Raw genomic sequence first — 18,557 nt, 5'->3', positions numbered from 1 at the left:
TACCACCGGCAAAATCGATGACGTTGAAATGCCTATTTACTCTGTTCCATCTCACTGCTCAATCCACTGTCTCATCAACCCTGCCAGGAAATGTATAAATTTGATCTCCACTATAAAAAAAACCCATCTAAACAATATCTCCTAATTTATTTTAGATTAGCATTTGGTTTTCAACAGCAGAGCTTTGTATAAACATTGCTGTCGCTCTCCGAGCTTTTAAATACTGTTTCAATATTAAATTGCGATCTCCACCGTCCCATATAAAATTAATGTGTCAGAACACTGACAGCAAATTTAGTCGGTTGTCATAGCAACACACAACCCGTTTTTCAGTTGACTGACTAAATCCAACTTTGTTGCGAAAACTAAAACGGATGAGTGGAACATGTATTATGATCTTTTCGACGGCATTACTATGGATGAATGGGAAAAAGAGATGGCAATAATACCAATGCATGCAGATTTGGAGGATACTGCATTGAATGACCTAGACTAGAGAAAAGCCTCAACGGAAAAAAACACACAGTTAAGAACACAAACTGGGCTGTGCTTTGCTTCGGGGGCTGGCTAGCAGAGAATAACGTTGTTGACTTCAAAACTGTCACGAAGGAAAAGTGTAACATCCTTCTCAGACAGTTTTATGGAAATGTGCGAATTGGGAAGGGGGAGCAGTGTAGCATAAGTAGCTACCTGGCACTCAGTAGTGGGCTCAACCGGTTTCTAAATGACCCACCCATCGATCGCAACTGGTGTCTCGAAGCATGTACTTCAGGGTAACATCAAACAGCTAAGAACGCAAGGAAAATATGTCACAAACAGCCACCCTCCCTTCACGGATAAGGACATGGCCCAGCTCAAACTCCCAGGCTCTGAATCCCGGTACACCATCCGGTCTGGTCCAGAAAGTGTGGTTCAACCTCCAGTTACATCTGGGTCGAATAGGAAAAGAGGGGAACAGACAACTAAAGCCCAACGGACTAATGTATGTTGTCCATAACCTGTTTGTGTTATTTCTAAATTGCTCTCGTAATTAGGGTACTGGAAAACAATATAACGCATTCTCTCTCAGATACGCCACTCTCGCATATAACGAGGCCACAAAGAATCATCTGGACCCAAGGGAGACAGCGGTGCCAATATATCCAACAAACACCGTTTTCTTCGGCATTATCACTTAAGTCAGCTGTGGTGGATAAAGTGAATGTATGGTTTCATTTATTAAAATCAGCTCAAATGAATGTCATGGATTGTCTTTATTTTGTCTGAACAGTGTCATGACAAGAGAACACATTTGTTCTGCCAGGCATCATAAACTCATTGTTATGGATGTATCCAAATAAATCTTAATTAGAAAACATCTTTAAAAAATTCAGCTACTTGTACTGCTGTTATTCTGACTACACTTTTTGACGTGACTGTGAACTAGACGTAGTCGGCTAGCTAGCGAGCAAGGGAGTCAGTATGGCAATGGACCATTTAATGGATACATCCATAACAATGAGTTTATGATGCCTGGCAGAACAAATGTGTTCTCTTGTCATGACACTGTTCTAAATTTTAGAACAAACGACTGGGTTGCGTCTATACATACAGAACAAAAAGAACGAACGACTGGGTCGCGTCTCTAGCAACCCTAGATTTGTGTTAGGACTATATCTTGTGGAAGGATGAAATAGTACGAATAAATTGACGTTTTTAATTTAAATGTCGATCATTATTTGAATATGTTAGCAACCACTTGTATACAAGTGATAATGTCCCCGAAGCCGGCATTATCACTTAAACATCTTTGATATTAAGCATCTCAATCACATCGCGAGAAGAAGTTCCCATAAATCGTTCACCGACAGACTACTCAGAGAACCAAGGCTACATCCGTAACCCAACGTTGTTAGCGGACACATGGTGAGGTCAACACTGATGCAGTGAGACAAGTAACTGACAGTGCTTGTGAGGTTGTCAACTGCATCAAATTGGTCGGTTTGCATTTGCATTTCTCACGTAACCTCTGAGGTTGCTTTTCAAAAGACACCTACCTTTCTAATGTTATTTCGGGTGCAGTGGGCCTGCCCTATACGGAAATCCCATTAGCTTTGACAGCTTTACATACACACTGTAGGCGTAGAGATGTTATACTATCTATGCAATGTACAGCAGCAAAATATTTTGCAGCAGTAAAATACAGTTGAAGTCGGAAGTTTACATACACCTTAGCCAAATACATTTAAACTCAGTTTCTCACAATTGCTGATATTTCACAAGCTTCCCACAATAAGTTGGGTGAATTTTGTCCCATTTCTCCTGACAGAGCTGGTGTAACTGAGTCAGGTTTGTAGGGCTCCTTGCTCCACATGCTTTTTCAGTTCTGCCCACAAATCTTCTATAGGATTGAAGTCAGGGCTTTGTGATGGCCACTCTAATTTCTTGACGTTGTTGTTCTTAAGCCATTTTGGCACAACTTTTGAAGTATGCTTGGTGTCATTGTCCATTTGGAAGACCCATTTGCGACCAAGCTTGAACTTCTTAACTGATGTCTTGAGATGTTGCTTCAATATATCCACAATTTTCCTACCTCATGATGCCATCTATTTTGTGAAGTGCACCAGTCCCTCCTGCAGCAAAGCACCCCCACGCTTCACGGTTGGGATGGTGTTCTTTGGCTTGCAAGCCTCCCCCTTTTTCCTCCAAACATAACGATGGTCATTATGGTCTATTTTTGTTTCATCAGACCAGAGGACATTTCTCCAAAAAGTAAGTAGGTCTCATTTTACTGTGGATATAGATACTTTTGTACCCGTTTCCCCCAGCATCTTTACAAGGTTCTTTGCTGCGTGGTCCCATGGTGTTTAAACTTGAGTACTATTGTTTGTACAGATGAACATGGTACCTTCAGGCGTTTGGAAATGTCTCCCAAGGATGAACCAGACTTGTGGAGGTCTACAACAATTGTTTTTCTGCGACCTTGGCTGATTTCTTTTCATTTTCCCATGATGTCAAGCAAAGAGGCACTGAGTTTGAAGGTAGGCCTTGAAATTCATTCACAGGTACACCTCCAATTGACTCAAATTATGTCAATTAACCCATCAGAAGCTTCCAAAGCCATGACATAATTTTCTGGTATTTTCCAAGCTGTTTAAAGGCACAGTCAACTTAGTGTATGTAAACTTTTGACCCACTGGAATTGTGATGCAGTGAATTTTAAGTGAAATAATCTCTCTATAAACAATTGTTGGAAAAATTACTTGTGTCATGCACAAAGCAGATGTCCTAACCGACTTGCCAAAACTATAGTATGTTGACAATAAATTTGTGGAGTGGTTGAAAAAAACAGTTTTAATGACTCCAACCTAGTGTATGTAAACTTCCGACTTTAACTGTGTGTTTTAAAAGCCTGTCATTGTTTTGTCTAAAACATGCCGCCCAGTGCCCTGAAAATAAATTCCATACATTCCTAATGCCATTCAAATGAAATTATTTACATTTTAACTGTAGGCTAGCCTTCAGCTGAGAGGTGAAGAGGAATGCATTTCTTTAGTAATAGCTCCCTGGAACAAAAGGAGACACTATTGCATTACATTTCAACAAAAACTAATTTGCATAATAACGCTTACGTCACTTGTTGATCTGAGCAGACTCTCTCCAATAGGACATGAAATGTAATTCATTCAGATGATTACTGAATTGAATTACACAATCATAACTTAATGACACACTAAACCACATGGCTGTAACCCGATCGTCACTGACCAAACCTTTAAAGTAGAATTAGAATGTTAGCTGTGTTGTTAACTAACGACTTGTCTCTCTTTCCAATCTCCTGGCTATTTGTTGTCAATCTGAGTCGCGTTCCGAGCCCCAGCTGTTAGTGTGCCACATCTTGTTTACAGCTTACAGTTTACAGAGGCTATGTTTGACCTAGTTGCTGCTGACAAGCCCAGGGGCCTAAAGACAGACATGGAAACACACACAGATTGTAATTCAATTTTCATGTTTCTAGACACACGCCCCACTGTCATTAAGAAAGAATAAAGCAGGTCAAGTCCATGGTAACAGAATGCTGAGACTCCGATTTTCCAATTCGAAATGTTTACATTTTTGGAAAAAATGCATTTACTTGAACAGTGCAGATGCAAAGTTTGGTAACAGAAGGATGGCACAAACAGCACAAACCGTCCTTCTGTTACCAAACTTTGCATTTGCACTGTTCTTCAAAGAAATGTTTTTGTAAAATGTTCAATGGAAATTGTTAAAAGTTGTCCTTGTGCATAGAGTTATATGGTTTGTTTAACTTTACAATCATTGGTTTTTGTTTGGCATACATTTTAAAGTGAAAAATCTAAGTCTCAGCATCATTACTATGGAATTGCCTAGCAGTCGGTTGCTTGATCAATTATCTGAACATAATGGCAATGTGACTGTGTCTTAACCTACACACTGGGCAGCAGGCAGCCTAGCGGATCAGAGCGTTGGGACAGTAACCGAAAGGTCGCTGGTTTGAATCCCGAGGTGAATAAATGAAAAATCTGATGTGCGCTTGAGCAAGACACAACCCTAATTGCTCCTGTAAGTTGCTCTGGATAAGAGCGTCTGCTAAATGACTAGAATGTAGTGCTTTTCCTCAGAGTTCTTCAAACCCACTGGCTCTCAGCCTCATGTACTTTGCACACGTCATGATTAATTCAGTGAATTTCAGACTTGAAAGATACTGTGTCATTATTGCCATTTATATTAAATACGTTGGAAATCATTTAAAAGTTCCAGACAAAGTAATCACATTTACAGTATAAATCATAATTCAGCATCAATACATATTTTGTTGAGCAAATAAGTAGGTCCTCTTTTGTATTCAACAGAACATAGAATAGAGTAGTCGACATCAAAAGAAAACAGTATGTCCTCAGAGGTGAGGAAAGTCTCACCCACCATTTTCTGTCTGTGAGGATGGCTATGATTGGTATCAGTTAGAGTATTTCAGCTGCTGTCAATGGCTGTCAGAGTCCTGGGCCACGCCCTCGTTCCGTGGTAAACTGAGCAGCTCCTGGATCTTCTGTATGTCCTGGTCTACATCCTGGATCCGCCCACTGCTGCTCAAATCACCAATCAGGTCATCCGTCAACTGCAAACGGGCACTCCTTGAGGGTGTAGGAAAAAGTGAGTGAATACTAGGAGTAAAAAAACAAAAAATGTGTGTGTGTGTGTGTTTTGATACCCATGGAATGTACCATTCTGCCAGTTTTAGTTCATACAGCTCTCTGCGCTCCCTCCTCCTCCTCTCCCGGACCGTTTCTCCCGCCAATCCCTGCATGGCGATGATCAGAGCTCCTGCCGGCACCCTGACAAGAGATGACATGAGCCGAGCTGACATCACCTTCATTCCAACATGTCAATGTTCTGCGTCACATTAAATTATGTCACTGTGGCCGTCACGTACTCTCAGTAACCCTCAGACTGTTATACAATACAGAGAGTTTGGCCAACTTCAGAGCTGGACGCCATGTTGCTGCCTCTCTGAGCATTTAATTGTTTCACTCCTGAGTATCAATCAGGGTTTCATCTATCCAGGTTCCCGTTATCGACTACAGCTCTCATTCTAACCCCCCTAAACATAGCTTAGCATGAAGAGCTGTGGTGGCTGTCACTCACTTAGTAACCCGGCCCGCCTCGTCCATGTGTCAGGACTATGAGGGAGGTAGGGGCAGACATTTGGAGCGTGATGTGTTATCTGATTAGCTGCTTGCTTTCATTTCTCCCTCCCCACTCCCCTGCACCTGGCTGAGGCTGTGGGTGCACCCGGGGCTGTTTGCACACATCAAACACACGGTCCAGGTGGCTGGGCACTGAGGCAGACATGGACAGCGCTCTGCTTCGCTCTGGAGACACAGCAACATGGCTTGAATGTTGGATCACATACACCCAGTCCATTACTACTCTAAAAACCTTCACTGACACATTAGATATACATACAAATCAAAGAATATGTGACAGACATGGAAGGGGGAAGAGACAGGAGAGGAAAAGGAGGGAGAAGACAGGTGAAGAGGAGAGGACAGAAGGGACTAGTGCAGCAGCGATAGAGGGAGCTGGATGGAGATGAAAAGATGGCGTAACAATGGGGTGGTAAAAATAGATGGGCAGCTGCTGCCTTGGCCTCTGTCCCTGCTCTACTGCCCAAAACACAGCCCTCTGCAACACACATGAGTCCCTCTGGCACCCAGCACAAGGCTAGGGGGAGGGAGGGGGGCTGGAGGGTTAGGAGAGGAGGAAAGGGTGCAGCTGGGAAGCAGAGGGGTTGCAGGGAGGGGGCGCAGCTGGCAGCCAGAGACTTGCTTCTGACATCCTTCAGGCTTCATAGTTCATATTGTACCATACTGCAGGGCAAGCCCGGACTATCTGGCTCCCTCAAACTACTCCTCATACCTCTTCTCGACTGTCAACACTATTAGTCCAGGTAACCACTTTGTTCAAAACTAGCCCATTATTTTGCCACTTAAAACCCTCATATCTCACCCCATGGTTGCTCCTATGGCCGTGCCTGCCACCAGTCCCCCGAGACCCAGGTTCAGCCTGAATAGGCCTCCTGTCACAGCTGCTCAAACCCACACAGGCAGGAATGTCATACACACACATTTACAATAATCACACTTACTGTGCCTTCAGAAAGTATTCATACCCCTTGACTAATTCAACATTTTGTTGTGTTACAGCCTGAATTCCAAATAAAATAAAATCGCTCACCCATCTACACACAATGCCCCATAATGACAAAGTGAAAACATGTTTTTAGAAATTAGCAAATTTATTGAAAATTAAATACAGAAATGACTCATTTACATAAGTATTTACACCCTTGAGCCAATACTTTGTAGAAGCACCATTGGTGACGATTACAGCTATGAGTCGCGTTGGGTATGTCTGTATCAGCTTTGTACATCTGAATTTGGGAATTTTCTCCCATTCTTCCTTGCAGATGTTTTCAAGCTAAGTGAGATGGGGAGTGGCGGTGTATTTCCACCGATTTTCAATGGGATTCAAGTCTGGGCCACTCAAGGACTTTCAGTCTTGTTCTGAAGCTATTCCAGCGTTGCTTTGGCTGTATGCTTGGGGTCATTGTCCTGTTGGAACGTAAATCTTTGCCCCAGTCTAAGGTTGTTTGCATTGAAGCAGGATTTGCATGTATGTCTCCATTCATTGTTCCCTCTAGCCTTACCAGTCTCCCAAGTCCCTGCTGCTGCAAAGCATTCCCATAGCATGATGCTGCCACTACCATGCTTCACGGTAGGGATGGTGTTAGATGGGTGATGAGCTGTGCCTGGTTTTCTCCAGACATAACAGAGATCTACAGACAGTTCCTTGGACTTCATGGTATAGATTCTGCTCTGACAAGCACGGTCAACTGTGGGACCTTATATAGACAGGTGTGTTTCTTTCTAAATCATGTCCAAATAATTGAATTGGCCACAGATGTAATAACATCTCAAGGATGATCAAAGGAAATTGGATGCACCTGAGCTCAATTTGAAGTGTCATAGCAACGAGGTGTGAATATGTATGTAAATTAGATGTTTTTCATTTTCAACAAATTAGCTGAAATTTCTAAAATGGGGGACAAAAAAAATCTATTCAATCAATTTTAATTCCGTAGAGCTCAGAGACAGGATTGTGATTTGGAAAGGCACACACCTGTCTATATAAGGTCCCACAGTTGACCTTGCAAAAACCAAGCCATGAGGTCAAAAAAAATTGTCCGTAGAGCTCCAAGACAGGATTGTGTCGAGGCACAGATCTGGGGAAGGGTACCAAAACATTTCTTCAGCATTGAAGGTCCAAGAACACAGTGGCCTCCAATTTTAAATGGAAGAAGTTTGGAACCTCCAAGACTCTTCCTAGAGCTGGCCGCCTGGCCAAACTGAGCAATCGGGGGAGAAGCGCCTTGGTCAGGGAGGTGATCAAGAACCCGATGGTCACTTTGACAGAGCTCCATAGTTCCTCTGTGGAGATGGGGGAACCTTTGAGGAGGACAACCATCTCTGCAGCATTCAGGCCTTTATGGTAGAGTGGCCAGATGGAAGCCACTCCTCAGTTAAAGGCACATGACAGCCCATTTGGAGTTTGCGAGCATCATGCTGTGGGGTTTTTCAGCGGCAGGGACTGGGAGACAAGTCAGGATCGAGGCAAAGATGAATGGAGCAAAGTACAGAGAGATCCTTGATGAAAACCTGCTCCAGAACGCTCAGGACCTCAGACTGGGGCAAAGGTTCAACTTCCAACAAGACAACAATATTCAACTTCCAACAGGACAACATCCCTAAGCACAGAGCCAAGACAACGCAGGAGTGGCTTTGGGACAAGTCTCTGAATGTCCGAGTGGCCTGGACTTGAACCCGATCAAACATCTCTGGAGAGACCTGAAAATAGCTGTGCAGTGATGCTCCCCATCCAACCTGACAGAGCTTGAGAGGATCTGCAGAGAAAAATGGGAGAAACTCCCCAAATACAGGTGTGCCAAGTTTGTAGCATCATACCCAAGAAGACTCAAGGCTATAATTACTGCCAAAAGTGCTTCAACAAAGTACTGAGTAAAGGGTCTGAATACTTATGTAAATGTGATATTTCTGTTTTCGCTTTGTCATTATGGGTTATTGTGTGTAGAAGAAAAAAAAGTAATACTCTTTAGAATAAGGCTATAACTTAAAATGTGGAAAAAGTCAAGGGGTCTGAATACTTTCCTTAGGCACTGTATATGTCTTACAAATGATTACTGTGAAGTAGTTTGTATAATACATTGAGGTATCCTCTCCATTTGGGTGTTGAAGTAACTCACCTCCTGCTGCTGCGTAGTGGCTGAGGGTATACTTATCTCTGTACACAGACAGGCCTGTGCTCACAGTGCTGACAGAACACACACACACACACACACACACACACACACACACAGAGAGAGAGGTAATCAACTAATGTCACTGAACACAGGAGAACAAACTAATATAGTGGCCACAGAGGAAAGAGTCCCATAGTGAATAGTCATGTAGACATTGTTTACTTGAATAATGTGACGAAGGCTGCCACTCTCCAGCTCCACCTCCAGCCATACCTCACAAAGCCCCGGATGGCTGCGTTATGGGCAGAACGCTGGGGGAGAACAACGACAACACAAAGCCTCCATCAACACAAGACAATCTTTTTTTTTTTAAATTGACAGACAGACAATGTGCTTTTGCTGCACTTGGGAAAATGTATACAAAAGCACTGACATCGTATTGCATGTACAGTGGGGAGAACAAGTATTTTATAACCTGCAAAATCGGCAGTGTTTCCTACTTACAAAGCATGTAGAGGTCTGTAATTTTTATTATAGGTACACTTCAACTGTGAGAGACGGAATCTAAAACAAAAATCCAGAAAATCACATTGTATGATTTTTAAGTAATTAATTTGCATTTTATTGCATGACATAAGTATTTGATCACCTACCAACCAAGAATTCCGGCTCTCACAGACCTGTTAGGTTTTCTTTAAGAAGCCCTCCTGTTCTCCACTCATTACCTGTATTAACTGCACCTGTTTGAACTCGTTACCTGTATAAAAGACACCTGTCCACATACTCAATCAAACAGACTCCAACCTCTCCACAATGGCCAAGACCAGAGAGATGTGTAAGGACATCAGGAATAAAATTGTAGACCTGCACAAGGCTGGGATGGGCTACAGGACAATAGGCAAGCAGCTTGATGGCACAATTATTAGAAAATGGAAGAAGTTCAAGATGGCAGTCAATCACCCTCGGTCTGGAGCTCCATGCAAGATCTCACCTCGTGGGGCATCAATGATCATGAGGAAGGTGAGGGATCAGCCCAGAACTACACGGCAGGACCTGGACAATGACCTGAAGAGAGCTGGGACCACAGTCTCAAAGAAAACCATTAGTAACACACTATGCCGTCATGGATTAAAATCCTGCAGCGCACGCAAGGTCCCCCTGCTCAAGCCAGCGCATGTCCAGGCTCGACTGAAGTTTGCCAATGACCATCTGGATGATCCAGAGGAGGAATGGGAGAAGATCATGTGGTCTGATGAGACAAAAATAGAGCTGTTTGGTCTAAACTCCACTCGCCGTGTTAGGAGGAAGAAGAAGGATGAGTACAACCCCAAGAACACCATCCCAACCGTGAAGCATGGAGGTGGAAACATCATTCTCTGCAAAGGGGACAGGACGACTGCACCGTATTGAGGGGAGGATGGATGGGGCCATGTATCGCGAGATCTTGGCCAACAACCTCCTTCCCTCAGTAAGGGCATTGAAGATGGGTCGTGGCTGGGTCTTCCAGCATGACAACAACCCGAAACACACAGCCAGGGCAACTAAGGAGTGGCTCCGTAAGAAGCATCTCAAGGTCCTGGAGTGGCCTAGCCTGTCTCCAGACCTGAACCCAATAGAAAATCTTTGGAGGGAGCTGAAAGTCCGTATCGCCCAGCGACAGCCCCGAAACCTGAAGGATCTGGAGAAGGTCTGTATGGAAGAGTGGGCCAAAATCCCTGCTGCAGTGTGTGCAAACCTGGTCAAGAACTACAGGAAACGTGTCATCTCTGTAATTGCAAACAAAGGTTTCTGTACCAAATATTAAGTTCTGCTTTTCTGATGTATCAAATACTTTTGTCATGCAATAAAATGCTAATGAATTACTTAAAAATCATACAATGTGATTTTCTGGATGTTTGTTTTAGATTCCGTCTCTCACAGTTGAAGTGTACCTATGATAAAAAAATTACAGACCTCTACATGCTTTGTAAGGAAACCCTGCAAAATCGGCAGTGTATCAAATACTTGTTCTCCCCACTGTATGTAATGGCCTGCTGTTAATTCACAACCGCAGACACTCACCACAGCTTCCACCCGGCTGTGGTATATCTCAGCCTGGTGGAGCTGGATGTACCTCTCCCTGGCGTGCCGGGCGGCGGGCAGCCCTCCGTAGATCATGCCGGCCAAGGCGGCAGCTAAGGTACTCTTCACCACGCTGGAGAGCTCCTCAGGATACTTCTGCATTTCACTGGGAGCACAGGGAAGGGGTGTATAAACAAGCTTTAAAATCAAACAGAGCAGCCAATGTATGAAGCCCTGTAAGGCAAGTGATGGCAATGCTACACTAGAAGTCTGGAACCTTCTAAACTAACTGGAACCTTCTAAACTAAGTGCAGGCTAGAAAACTAATCTGCTGCACAGGTAGGCAATGGGGAGCGCTCCCCGATGGTGATGGGTTTACTCAGCTAAGCCACAGACAATAGAAGAGAGGTGTCATGGTCATAACTTACTCCCTGTCGAAGAGATCCTTGATGCGGTCCCATCCAGTGTCTGGGAACTCTGGCTTGCCCACGAGGCTGGGCAGGGGGGAGGGGATGAGTACCGGGGCAGGCGCCACACTGTCAGCTGCATGGACCCTGGGGAGGAGGCGGCCCAGGGAGGGCATGGCTAGCTGGAGGAGACCCCCCAGTGGTCTGGTGCAGAGGGTGCCCTGGGGGGCAGAGGCTGCCTGCTGACATGGGGCTGGGGACGCACCAGGCCGTTCAGGAGGATGCATCATGAACGCTTCACCAGCAATGGGAGCTGGATCTGAGAACACATGGCCAGGAGCTAGGATGTTACACTTATGTTACAGCTAATCCTTCTGCTAAATAAATGCCCCTTGGGCAGAGGAATCGAGAGAAAATGGACAAAACACAAACAGTGCAACAGCTGTTTTAATACCGCATCTGACATTACATAGTCATTAGTGTGTCCAATAGAATACCTACTGTACATTAACTTTAACATTGCTGGAACATTGATAAACACGGTCTACACCGGCTGGAAATTATCAGGCTGGCTACAATCAGCTGTTATGACAAATAGGTCAACAACACCCAAGGTAAAGATGACCACTTACGTAGCTATCGTATGAAGCAGACTGAACGACAATAGATATGTTACGTTTGCATTCAAGTGGAGCAGGTGAGGTGACACGGTTACCAAAGACGGTACATGTCTTTACCATAACTTCACGTTCTCAAAGCATCTTGTTCCATGCAAAGAGCTAAGGGGATTCATCATGCTAGCTAACGTTAGCTGTGAATGCGAACTTATTCAGCAGTTCCGTGCTTTGTGAAGCACAGCCTATTATTCGTCTAACGTAGCTAAGCATAGTTATATCGCAGACTACGTTTGAACGGTTAAGTTGTTTACTGAGTATTTACCAATTTATTCTGAAATGTCCTTGTAGTTTGTCTTTCCTACCTGCTTCTGATTTCCACCGGTACACCCCTGAACTGCTAGCTAGTAAATTAAACCTATTTGGTTGGAGAGCACCCCCTTCAGGTGGAGGACCAAACATACACATTCATTGGAGACCATTGTGAATTTACTTGAGATTTGAATGGTTTATTACGGAGTTAAAAATGATACATTCGATATAAAAATGTAAGGAAACAAAACATTGACAAAAGGCTGTTATTGCATCATATCATAGTCATTGTGTTTCAAGCCAAAAAAAGAGCATCAATTACTAATAATTAAAGCCCAACAGATAAACCAAAACTATTCCACCAATTCTGCAGGTGAATCAACCTGCCCATGGCAGTACAATCTCTGTGCATACAATACTCTGACTAAGCATGAAGATCACATCATATGTTTTGAACACAAGCTGAACATAGTTTGGCATTGCACCTCGTACTCTTTGGTCAAGACAATACACAGTGCAAAGTACCATACATACATGTATACCACAGCTGTAGAATCAGAGAACTAACACATACATTCTACAATGGGAATACTTGAACATATTCAAAATGTCAGTACCATTGTGGCTTATACTCATCTTTTCCAAGGCAGGTCCAAGTAAAGTAGTGTAGTGACAGTGGGTTTGACATGTCATTCTACATTAATGAATCACGTTCTATTGGCACTTGGTGTTGAGTGTAGTTATTTACTGCTTAATATGTAGTGTTTCAAGCTACATCGTATCTCTACAGTATATGGCAATGGTAGTGTATTGTTCTTCTTAAACAGAGGCAACACTCTGAGGTGAGGAGTGTTTTGGTTGTGTTTGTAGTTGAATGGACCACTGGCAATAAAATGGAAGATGTAAGTTTCAACTCCTGAGCAGCATACAGGGCTTCTGTCACACACTAGAGGGCAGTAAGGGAAAGCAGATGGAAAATTGCCTTTTAGGTGTAATTTCCCAGAATCAACCAAATTCATTGATTTTTCACACAATTTCAGTGTGGGGTGAGATAACTGATTTCGCCTAATAGCAAACGCTATCAAGCGCTTTATAGATCCTCTACCCTAAGTTCCTTTCGAGGCATAAAGTCGCTGATATTTTGAGCATGGAAATACTAAATACCAGGCCTGGGTTCAAATACATGTGTTTTTGATCATTTGTTACGTAAATACAGAGAAAGTAAAGTATTTTCAAAAAATGTGGCCCGAATCAACTACTTTTATTGGAATTATTTGAAAGTACTGTATGTTCAGAGGGGTTGGGTTAAATGCATTAAACACATTTCAGTTGAATGCATTCAGTTGTACAACTGACTATATATCCCCTTTCCCTTTCAAATACTAATTTCAACATCAAAAAATGGAATGCCTGGGCTAAATGCTGGAGAGTGTATTTGAGTATTTTCAAATACTTTCCAAGTGTATTTCCAAATACATTCTAATACTTGTCTTTTCAAATTAAAAAATATCTAAATAATTACTTCCACATTTATTTGAAAGTAATTATAATACCCTAAACAGTATTTGAACCCAGGTCTGCTAAATACAAACTGTAAACCGTGTGATAAAACCAACATATACAGTCTCCTACTCTTTCTGTGTGCTATTCCCAATGGTAATTTCAATCCCAAATAGCTGCTTTCTTCTTATAGCATTTTTCAGCTCCTAAATCTTCTATAACACAATACTTTAAAAGGGTACTCCATTACATCTAACCCTATGAAGAATCTATGGGGAGACCACAGCATAAATGTGAAGACCAGCAATTCCTAATTCTAAGACCAGCATTAGGGACATTAATTAGCAGTGTGATCTGCCGCTATCTATTGACTGGAGCTGCCTTCATATAGTCCATACAGTGACCCCCCCCCCCCCCCCCCCCCCCCACGGCTCGGTCACAGTTCTGTCCTTCCATGCTTGTGGATGACCTGATTGTAGTTAGTCTTCCTCTGGAGTTTGTACTTGAGCAGCCCACCGAACTCAGTGAGGAGTCTCTCCCAGTAACACGACACGTCCTCCATCCTCAGGTGGTCCAGGATGAACCGCTGACCCCTGGAGGCAGAGGTTGGTCAACTAACATAAGTCAACAATATCAATAGTCTGATTATTTAGCATGATACTGTACAAGCTGTGAGAAAGCAGACAGGTAATGTAACCAGTCTAAAGCCATTTGTTCTAGTTCACAACCCAGCTTATTACCTAACGGCAATCTCTTGAGCGATGTCATCGTTTTCTTTCACAAACTGTAGCAGTTCCCTGGAAAGACAGAAAAGGGGGACATCACTATAGATATAACAGAGAACATTCAGACATTAGACAAACCACATACTCCACTTTACTACCCATGGAGCAGGTTAACAGTTGAACAGTTATGATACACAGCCAAGCCAGACAGGTCACCTGAGGTCAGAGAGGTCCTGTTTGACAGGGATGTAGTGTACCCAGGGCAGCAGCTGGGGATAGAAGAACTCCAGCCACTCCTCCCCTACATGGAAGACCAGAGAGCCACACAGGAACAGGTGCTTGAGGCGGAAGCTGGCCGCCACGCCCCGGAAGTTGAACAGGTACCTGAGGGGTTAGAGGTCAGATGATGAGGTAGGAATTGTGGTGGAAATCACACTGTGTGTACAGGGTAAGGAAAAAGTTACCCTGTCCTTGGTAGTCTGCAACAGGTGTGGCCACAATGGTGAGTTTATGATTTGGAGCCCTGCAAATGTAACTGATGCTGACAATGCACACCTGTAGTGTTTTATTCCATAGCTGAAGGTTTAAAAATAAATAACCAGGGTTAATTAACAGACCTTTGAAACAGGTAATGGAAGTTTCCCTCTCAACTCATGAAAACAAGGTCCATGTTCTCTCAGTCAATCTAAAAATCTCTGAAGCTAAAAACATTTTTTTAATTAGTCTAATTTTATCCAGGCTGACCTGGAAAGTGTCAGAGTGAAGCCACATCTATGCACTTGATGTAAAACATTCATTGTAAACACAAAACCAAGCGCAATGCAATTCCACCATAATATCTTGTTCTTACTTGTATTGACAGTGCTCCACCAGGGGAATCTCCTGAGCTGGTGGTCTCCCTAGTGTGTCCTAATAAAAAAATAAAAAAAGAGGCTATTGAACAGTTGTTGATATTGCGGTTGAAAAACATAGCACTGCTCTCAAGGCATTCAAGCCACTGTCACACAGACATTTGCATTGGTAGTTCCAGACGGACCTTCTCAGACTTCCAGGCCTGGTTCTTTGTGTACTCAGCATCCACCAGGTCTGGAGCCTCTCTGGACAGAAGGACAAGGGGGTCCCTCTCAGGACTCGTCCTGGATCCTCTGAAGAATCCTCTGGACTCTTTCCTCTTCCAGGGCCACTGTGCTGCCGATCTACCACAAACAGAGTGTTTGTGAATAACATGGAAAATGATCTGGTAGTATAAATAAAATACAAATGTTTCCTTTCACCACAAGGAGGTCAAACCTACTTTTTAAGGTCATCCCTCATGAGGTCCCATCGTCCTAGTCCAGTGGGATATATGGGCCATACCGCCGGGCCCCCCTCCCAAAACGTCCAGGCAGGATACATGATGTCCTGGTAGTCAGCAGTCTAAATGCACAAAACACTTTCATTTTACACACACAAATGCCATCACATTGGACAACTCTCTTTCACTACTTCCAACAAATATATATACATTTACAAAAGTAAAAACATGTCTAAATAACATAAACAAGCAACACTTTTGCTGTGTTGATGAGGACATGCATGGTTGCAGAGCTGACCTTACTGAAAGACAGGACAGGCAGGATAGGCTGCACCCAGCCTGGCACCTGAGGGTAGTCCCGCACGTTCACCACCATCTCCACGTCTGGCAACTTGTCAATCACCTGCAGGATGAAGTGCTCCACCCCACTACACCTAAACCAATCAGAGAGACAGACAGCTGAGACATGATGACTATCATATTAACTAGCTCGCTACTGATATAGGCCTAAAGATAATAAATGTTACTAAATGATCGACCACTAATTAATGGACCACATTTATCACACAAAACCAGGGTCTGATTTCTAAGCTTGATGAGAAACACTTGCACACACAAACTCAGATGTGTTTCACAGACTAATTGTAATGTTTTGTTTCCTCACCTGGCTGGGAACATACAGTTCTGTTCCCGATACAGTTTACCATTAATGATTTGGTAATGGGTGCCCACACCACGACGAAGCGTGTCCGCCATGAGCTCCTCAGACACTCCCTCTCTGAAGGGTCGTAGGTCATCATTCAAGACACTGGATGGATTGAGGACAATGGAGAGAGAATGAAGGGTCTGCTCTAAAAAGGCAACCAACGGCTTTTTGTTAAAAAGCTGAAACCCTTTTGTATAGCAATACTGTTCTCATAGGGAACAACATCGGTTCTCCTGCATGTATTACCTGAGATGGCAACTGCAGTTGTATGGGCTGCAAGGCTTGTAAAGTTGCGTGGCTTTGGTGATCTTTTCAAGGTATATCTGCCACCTGCCACCATTACCTAATAAAACAGAGCTTGTTAGGCAAAGAGCATGCACTTCCTGGACTACTGAAATACAGATCAGTGTGCATGATTGCTTACACACTGAAAGCCCGTGGCAAAGGATACTTACACTGCATTGGGTTGTACATATGGGATAAGCAAGCTGCACACTAGTATTTAGAAGAGACTGAGGTCAGGAAAGGAAACCTGGTCTCAGAGCATTTACTATTTTTCTGTACATAAATCTGAGACACTCCATTTCGTATGATATGTTACGAATGTTACGAATTGCAATTCATATGATATGTTACGTATTCCAATTAGTTGTTGCTAACATTACCTAGGTAGCTAACATTAGCTAGGTGGTTAACTTCAGCTAGCGGTTAGAGTTACGGTTAAGAGTTAGCGTCAGCTAACATTTTAAGTAGTTACAAAGTAGCTAACAAGTAGTTGCAAAGTTGCCAATTAGCTAAAATTGACCATGAATAGATTCGAACACGCAACTACCACACTCCGTTCCTTTTTACTTTAAGTGACCTTCTGTCTTATGTAACTATACCAAACGTAACATACTGTATTTTATTAATTTAGTATGTCAGATTTACATTTACTATGTTACATCTAGTCTATGAGACCAGGCTTAGAAAGGTTAAATGTCAGATAATCCGACCCTAACGTTACTACAACTCTGACAGACCTGTTGCATTACATTAACTAACCTTAACTAAAGTAACAACTTGAGCCACACAGTTAAATACAATTCCTTCTTTAAAGGGGTGCCTTGAGAAAACTCTGTATCCAATATTCTATTAAGATTTCTGCCCCCCAAATATATATATATTATTTCGCATGCAACCAGTTGGTTCTACTTGCAAGCTAACTTAGTTTGTTAGCTAACGTTAACTGGGCTAGCTAGCTAGGATGAATGGGAACTCCTGAGAATAATTCGGTCATGCAATTTGTCCAGCACAGACCTGCAAAAAATGACATATACCATATCTTTATTGTTACCTGATCCGGCTACGCTGAAATCAACTCCACAAAACTGTAAAATTAGAAGAGGGATCAAGAGCCACGGCAGCTTCATTTTCTTCGCTTAGACAGTTAGCGATGACTGATGCTTGGTCAGCCTCTAGTTTGGTCTGAAAACCCTTACCGTAATTACAGGTATTGACGTATCTTTACCGTAATATTGGGACCGTTTGAGCATTTTGTGTGTGTTCTGTCAGCCTGGTCTGATAGACGAGATGTAACATAGTAAACGTAAATCCGAGACCCCCAAATTAGTATGATATGTTATGTTTGGTATAGTTACATAAAACAGGTTACTTAAAGCTACAATATGTAATTTCTTGGGAGACCTGACCAAATGTTTAGTTTAGTTTTTGCATCTTTTACTTTCGGTTTTGTACACCAGTTTCAAACAGCTGAAAATACAATATTTTTTGGTTATGGAACATATATTTCACAACGATTTAGATGGTACAATGATTCTCTACACAATTACTTTTGTTACATAAACTGAAATTAGGCAAACAATTCTAATTTTAGCAACCAAGTGATGGCAGAGCGATTTCTGCATAGTGCATCTTTAAAGAAGCACTATGCAGAAATCGCTCCTCCATTTCCTGGTTGTTAAATTCTAAGTTTGCCTAATCTCATCACGGATAACTTTAGCATTTTAGCTCATTTGCAACTTTGCAAATACTTACTACTTTTTAGCTACTTGGCAACAACTTATCATGTTAGCTAACCCTAACTGTAACCCTTTAACCTAACTCCTAACCCTAACCTT

General features: G+C 42.8%; 2 protein-coding genes across 4 annotated transcripts; both read right to left on the bottom strand.

Annotated features, from left to right (window-relative positions):
- Positions 1–4,703: 4,703 nt before the first annotated feature.
- Positions 4,704–12,364, bottom strand: timmdc1 (translocase of inner mitochondrial membrane domain containing 1). 3 transcript variants are annotated; one of them, XM_021571196.3, is made up of 8 exons: positions 12,266–12,364; positions 11,308–11,605; positions 10,880–11,045; positions 9,041–9,129; positions 8,822–8,889; positions 6,508–6,586; positions 5,223–5,333; positions 4,704–5,132 (listed from the first exon to the last, which is right to left on the bottom strand). In XM_021571196.3, the coding sequence occupies exons 1-8, from the start codon at positions 12,360–12,362 to the stop codon at positions 4,982–4,984; spliced, it is 1,059 nt and encodes a 352-aa protein (XP_021426871.3). In that variant the 5' UTR covers positions 12,363–12,364; the 3' UTR covers positions 4,704–4,981. The 3 variants fall into 3 exon arrangements, with proteins under 3 accessions (XP_021426871.3, XP_021426872.3, XP_090064185.1); XM_021571197.3 differs by having other exon boundaries at positions 12,226–12,339; XM_090208059.1 differs by having other exon boundaries at positions 11,919–12,306.
- Positions 12,365–12,388: 24 nt separating this feature from the next.
- On the bottom strand, positions 12,389–17,923 carry poglut1 (protein O-glucosyltransferase 1). Its single transcript, XM_021571195.3, has 10 exons — positions 17,774–17,923; positions 16,684–16,780; positions 16,396–16,539; positions 16,030–16,165; positions 15,732–15,853; positions 15,474–15,633; positions 15,288–15,346; positions 14,654–14,821; positions 14,453–14,509; positions 12,389–14,305 (listed from the first exon to the last, which is right to left on the bottom strand). Exons 1-10 carry the CDS (start codon positions 17,847–17,849, stop codon positions 14,149–14,151), a joined length of 1,176 nt encoding a protein of 391 aa, XP_021426870.1. The 5' UTR covers positions 17,850–17,923; the 3' UTR covers positions 12,389–14,148.
- Positions 17,924–18,557: the final 634 nt, after the last annotated feature.

This window comes from Oncorhynchus mykiss, chromosome 18 (assembly GCF_057628025.1).
Source record: "Oncorhynchus mykiss isolate SJ-2025 chromosome 18, ASM5762802v1, whole genome shotgun sequence".
NCBI classification, from domain to species: Eukaryota; Metazoa; Chordata; class Actinopteri; order Salmoniformes; family Salmonidae; genus Oncorhynchus; species Oncorhynchus mykiss.
Note: the sequence above shows the minus strand (reverse complement) of the source record. Positions and strands in the feature narration are given on the sequence as shown.

Excerpts from the sequence above, each read along its gene's own strand:
- timmdc1 (XM_021571196.3), bottom strand. The coding sequence starts at position 12,362 with ATGTTTGGTCCTCCACCTGAAGGGGGTGCTCTCCAACCAAATAGGTTT. Across the intron at positions 5,334-6,507 it reads GCCATAGGAGCAACCATGGG|GGTGCCGGCAGGAGCTCTGA; the intron begins GTGAGATATGAG and ends ATCTCTTGTCAG. Across the intron at positions 5,133-5,222 it reads GAACTAAAACTGGCAGAATG|GAGTGCCCGTTTGCAGTTGA; the intron begins GTACATTCCATG and ends TACACCCTCAAG.
- poglut1 (XM_021571195.3), bottom strand. The coding sequence starts at position 17,849 with ATGAAGCTGCCGTGGCTCTTGATCCCTCTTCTAATTTTACAGTTTTGT. Across the intron at positions 16,540-16,683 it reads AACTGCAGTTGCCATCTCAG|TGTCTTGAATGATGACCTAC; the intron begins GTAATACATGCA and ends CAATCCATCCAG. Across the intron at positions 14,306-14,452 it reads GCTCAAGAGATTGCCGTTAG|GGGTCAGCGGTTCATCCTGG; the intron begins GTAATAAGCTGG and ends CTCTGCCTCCAG.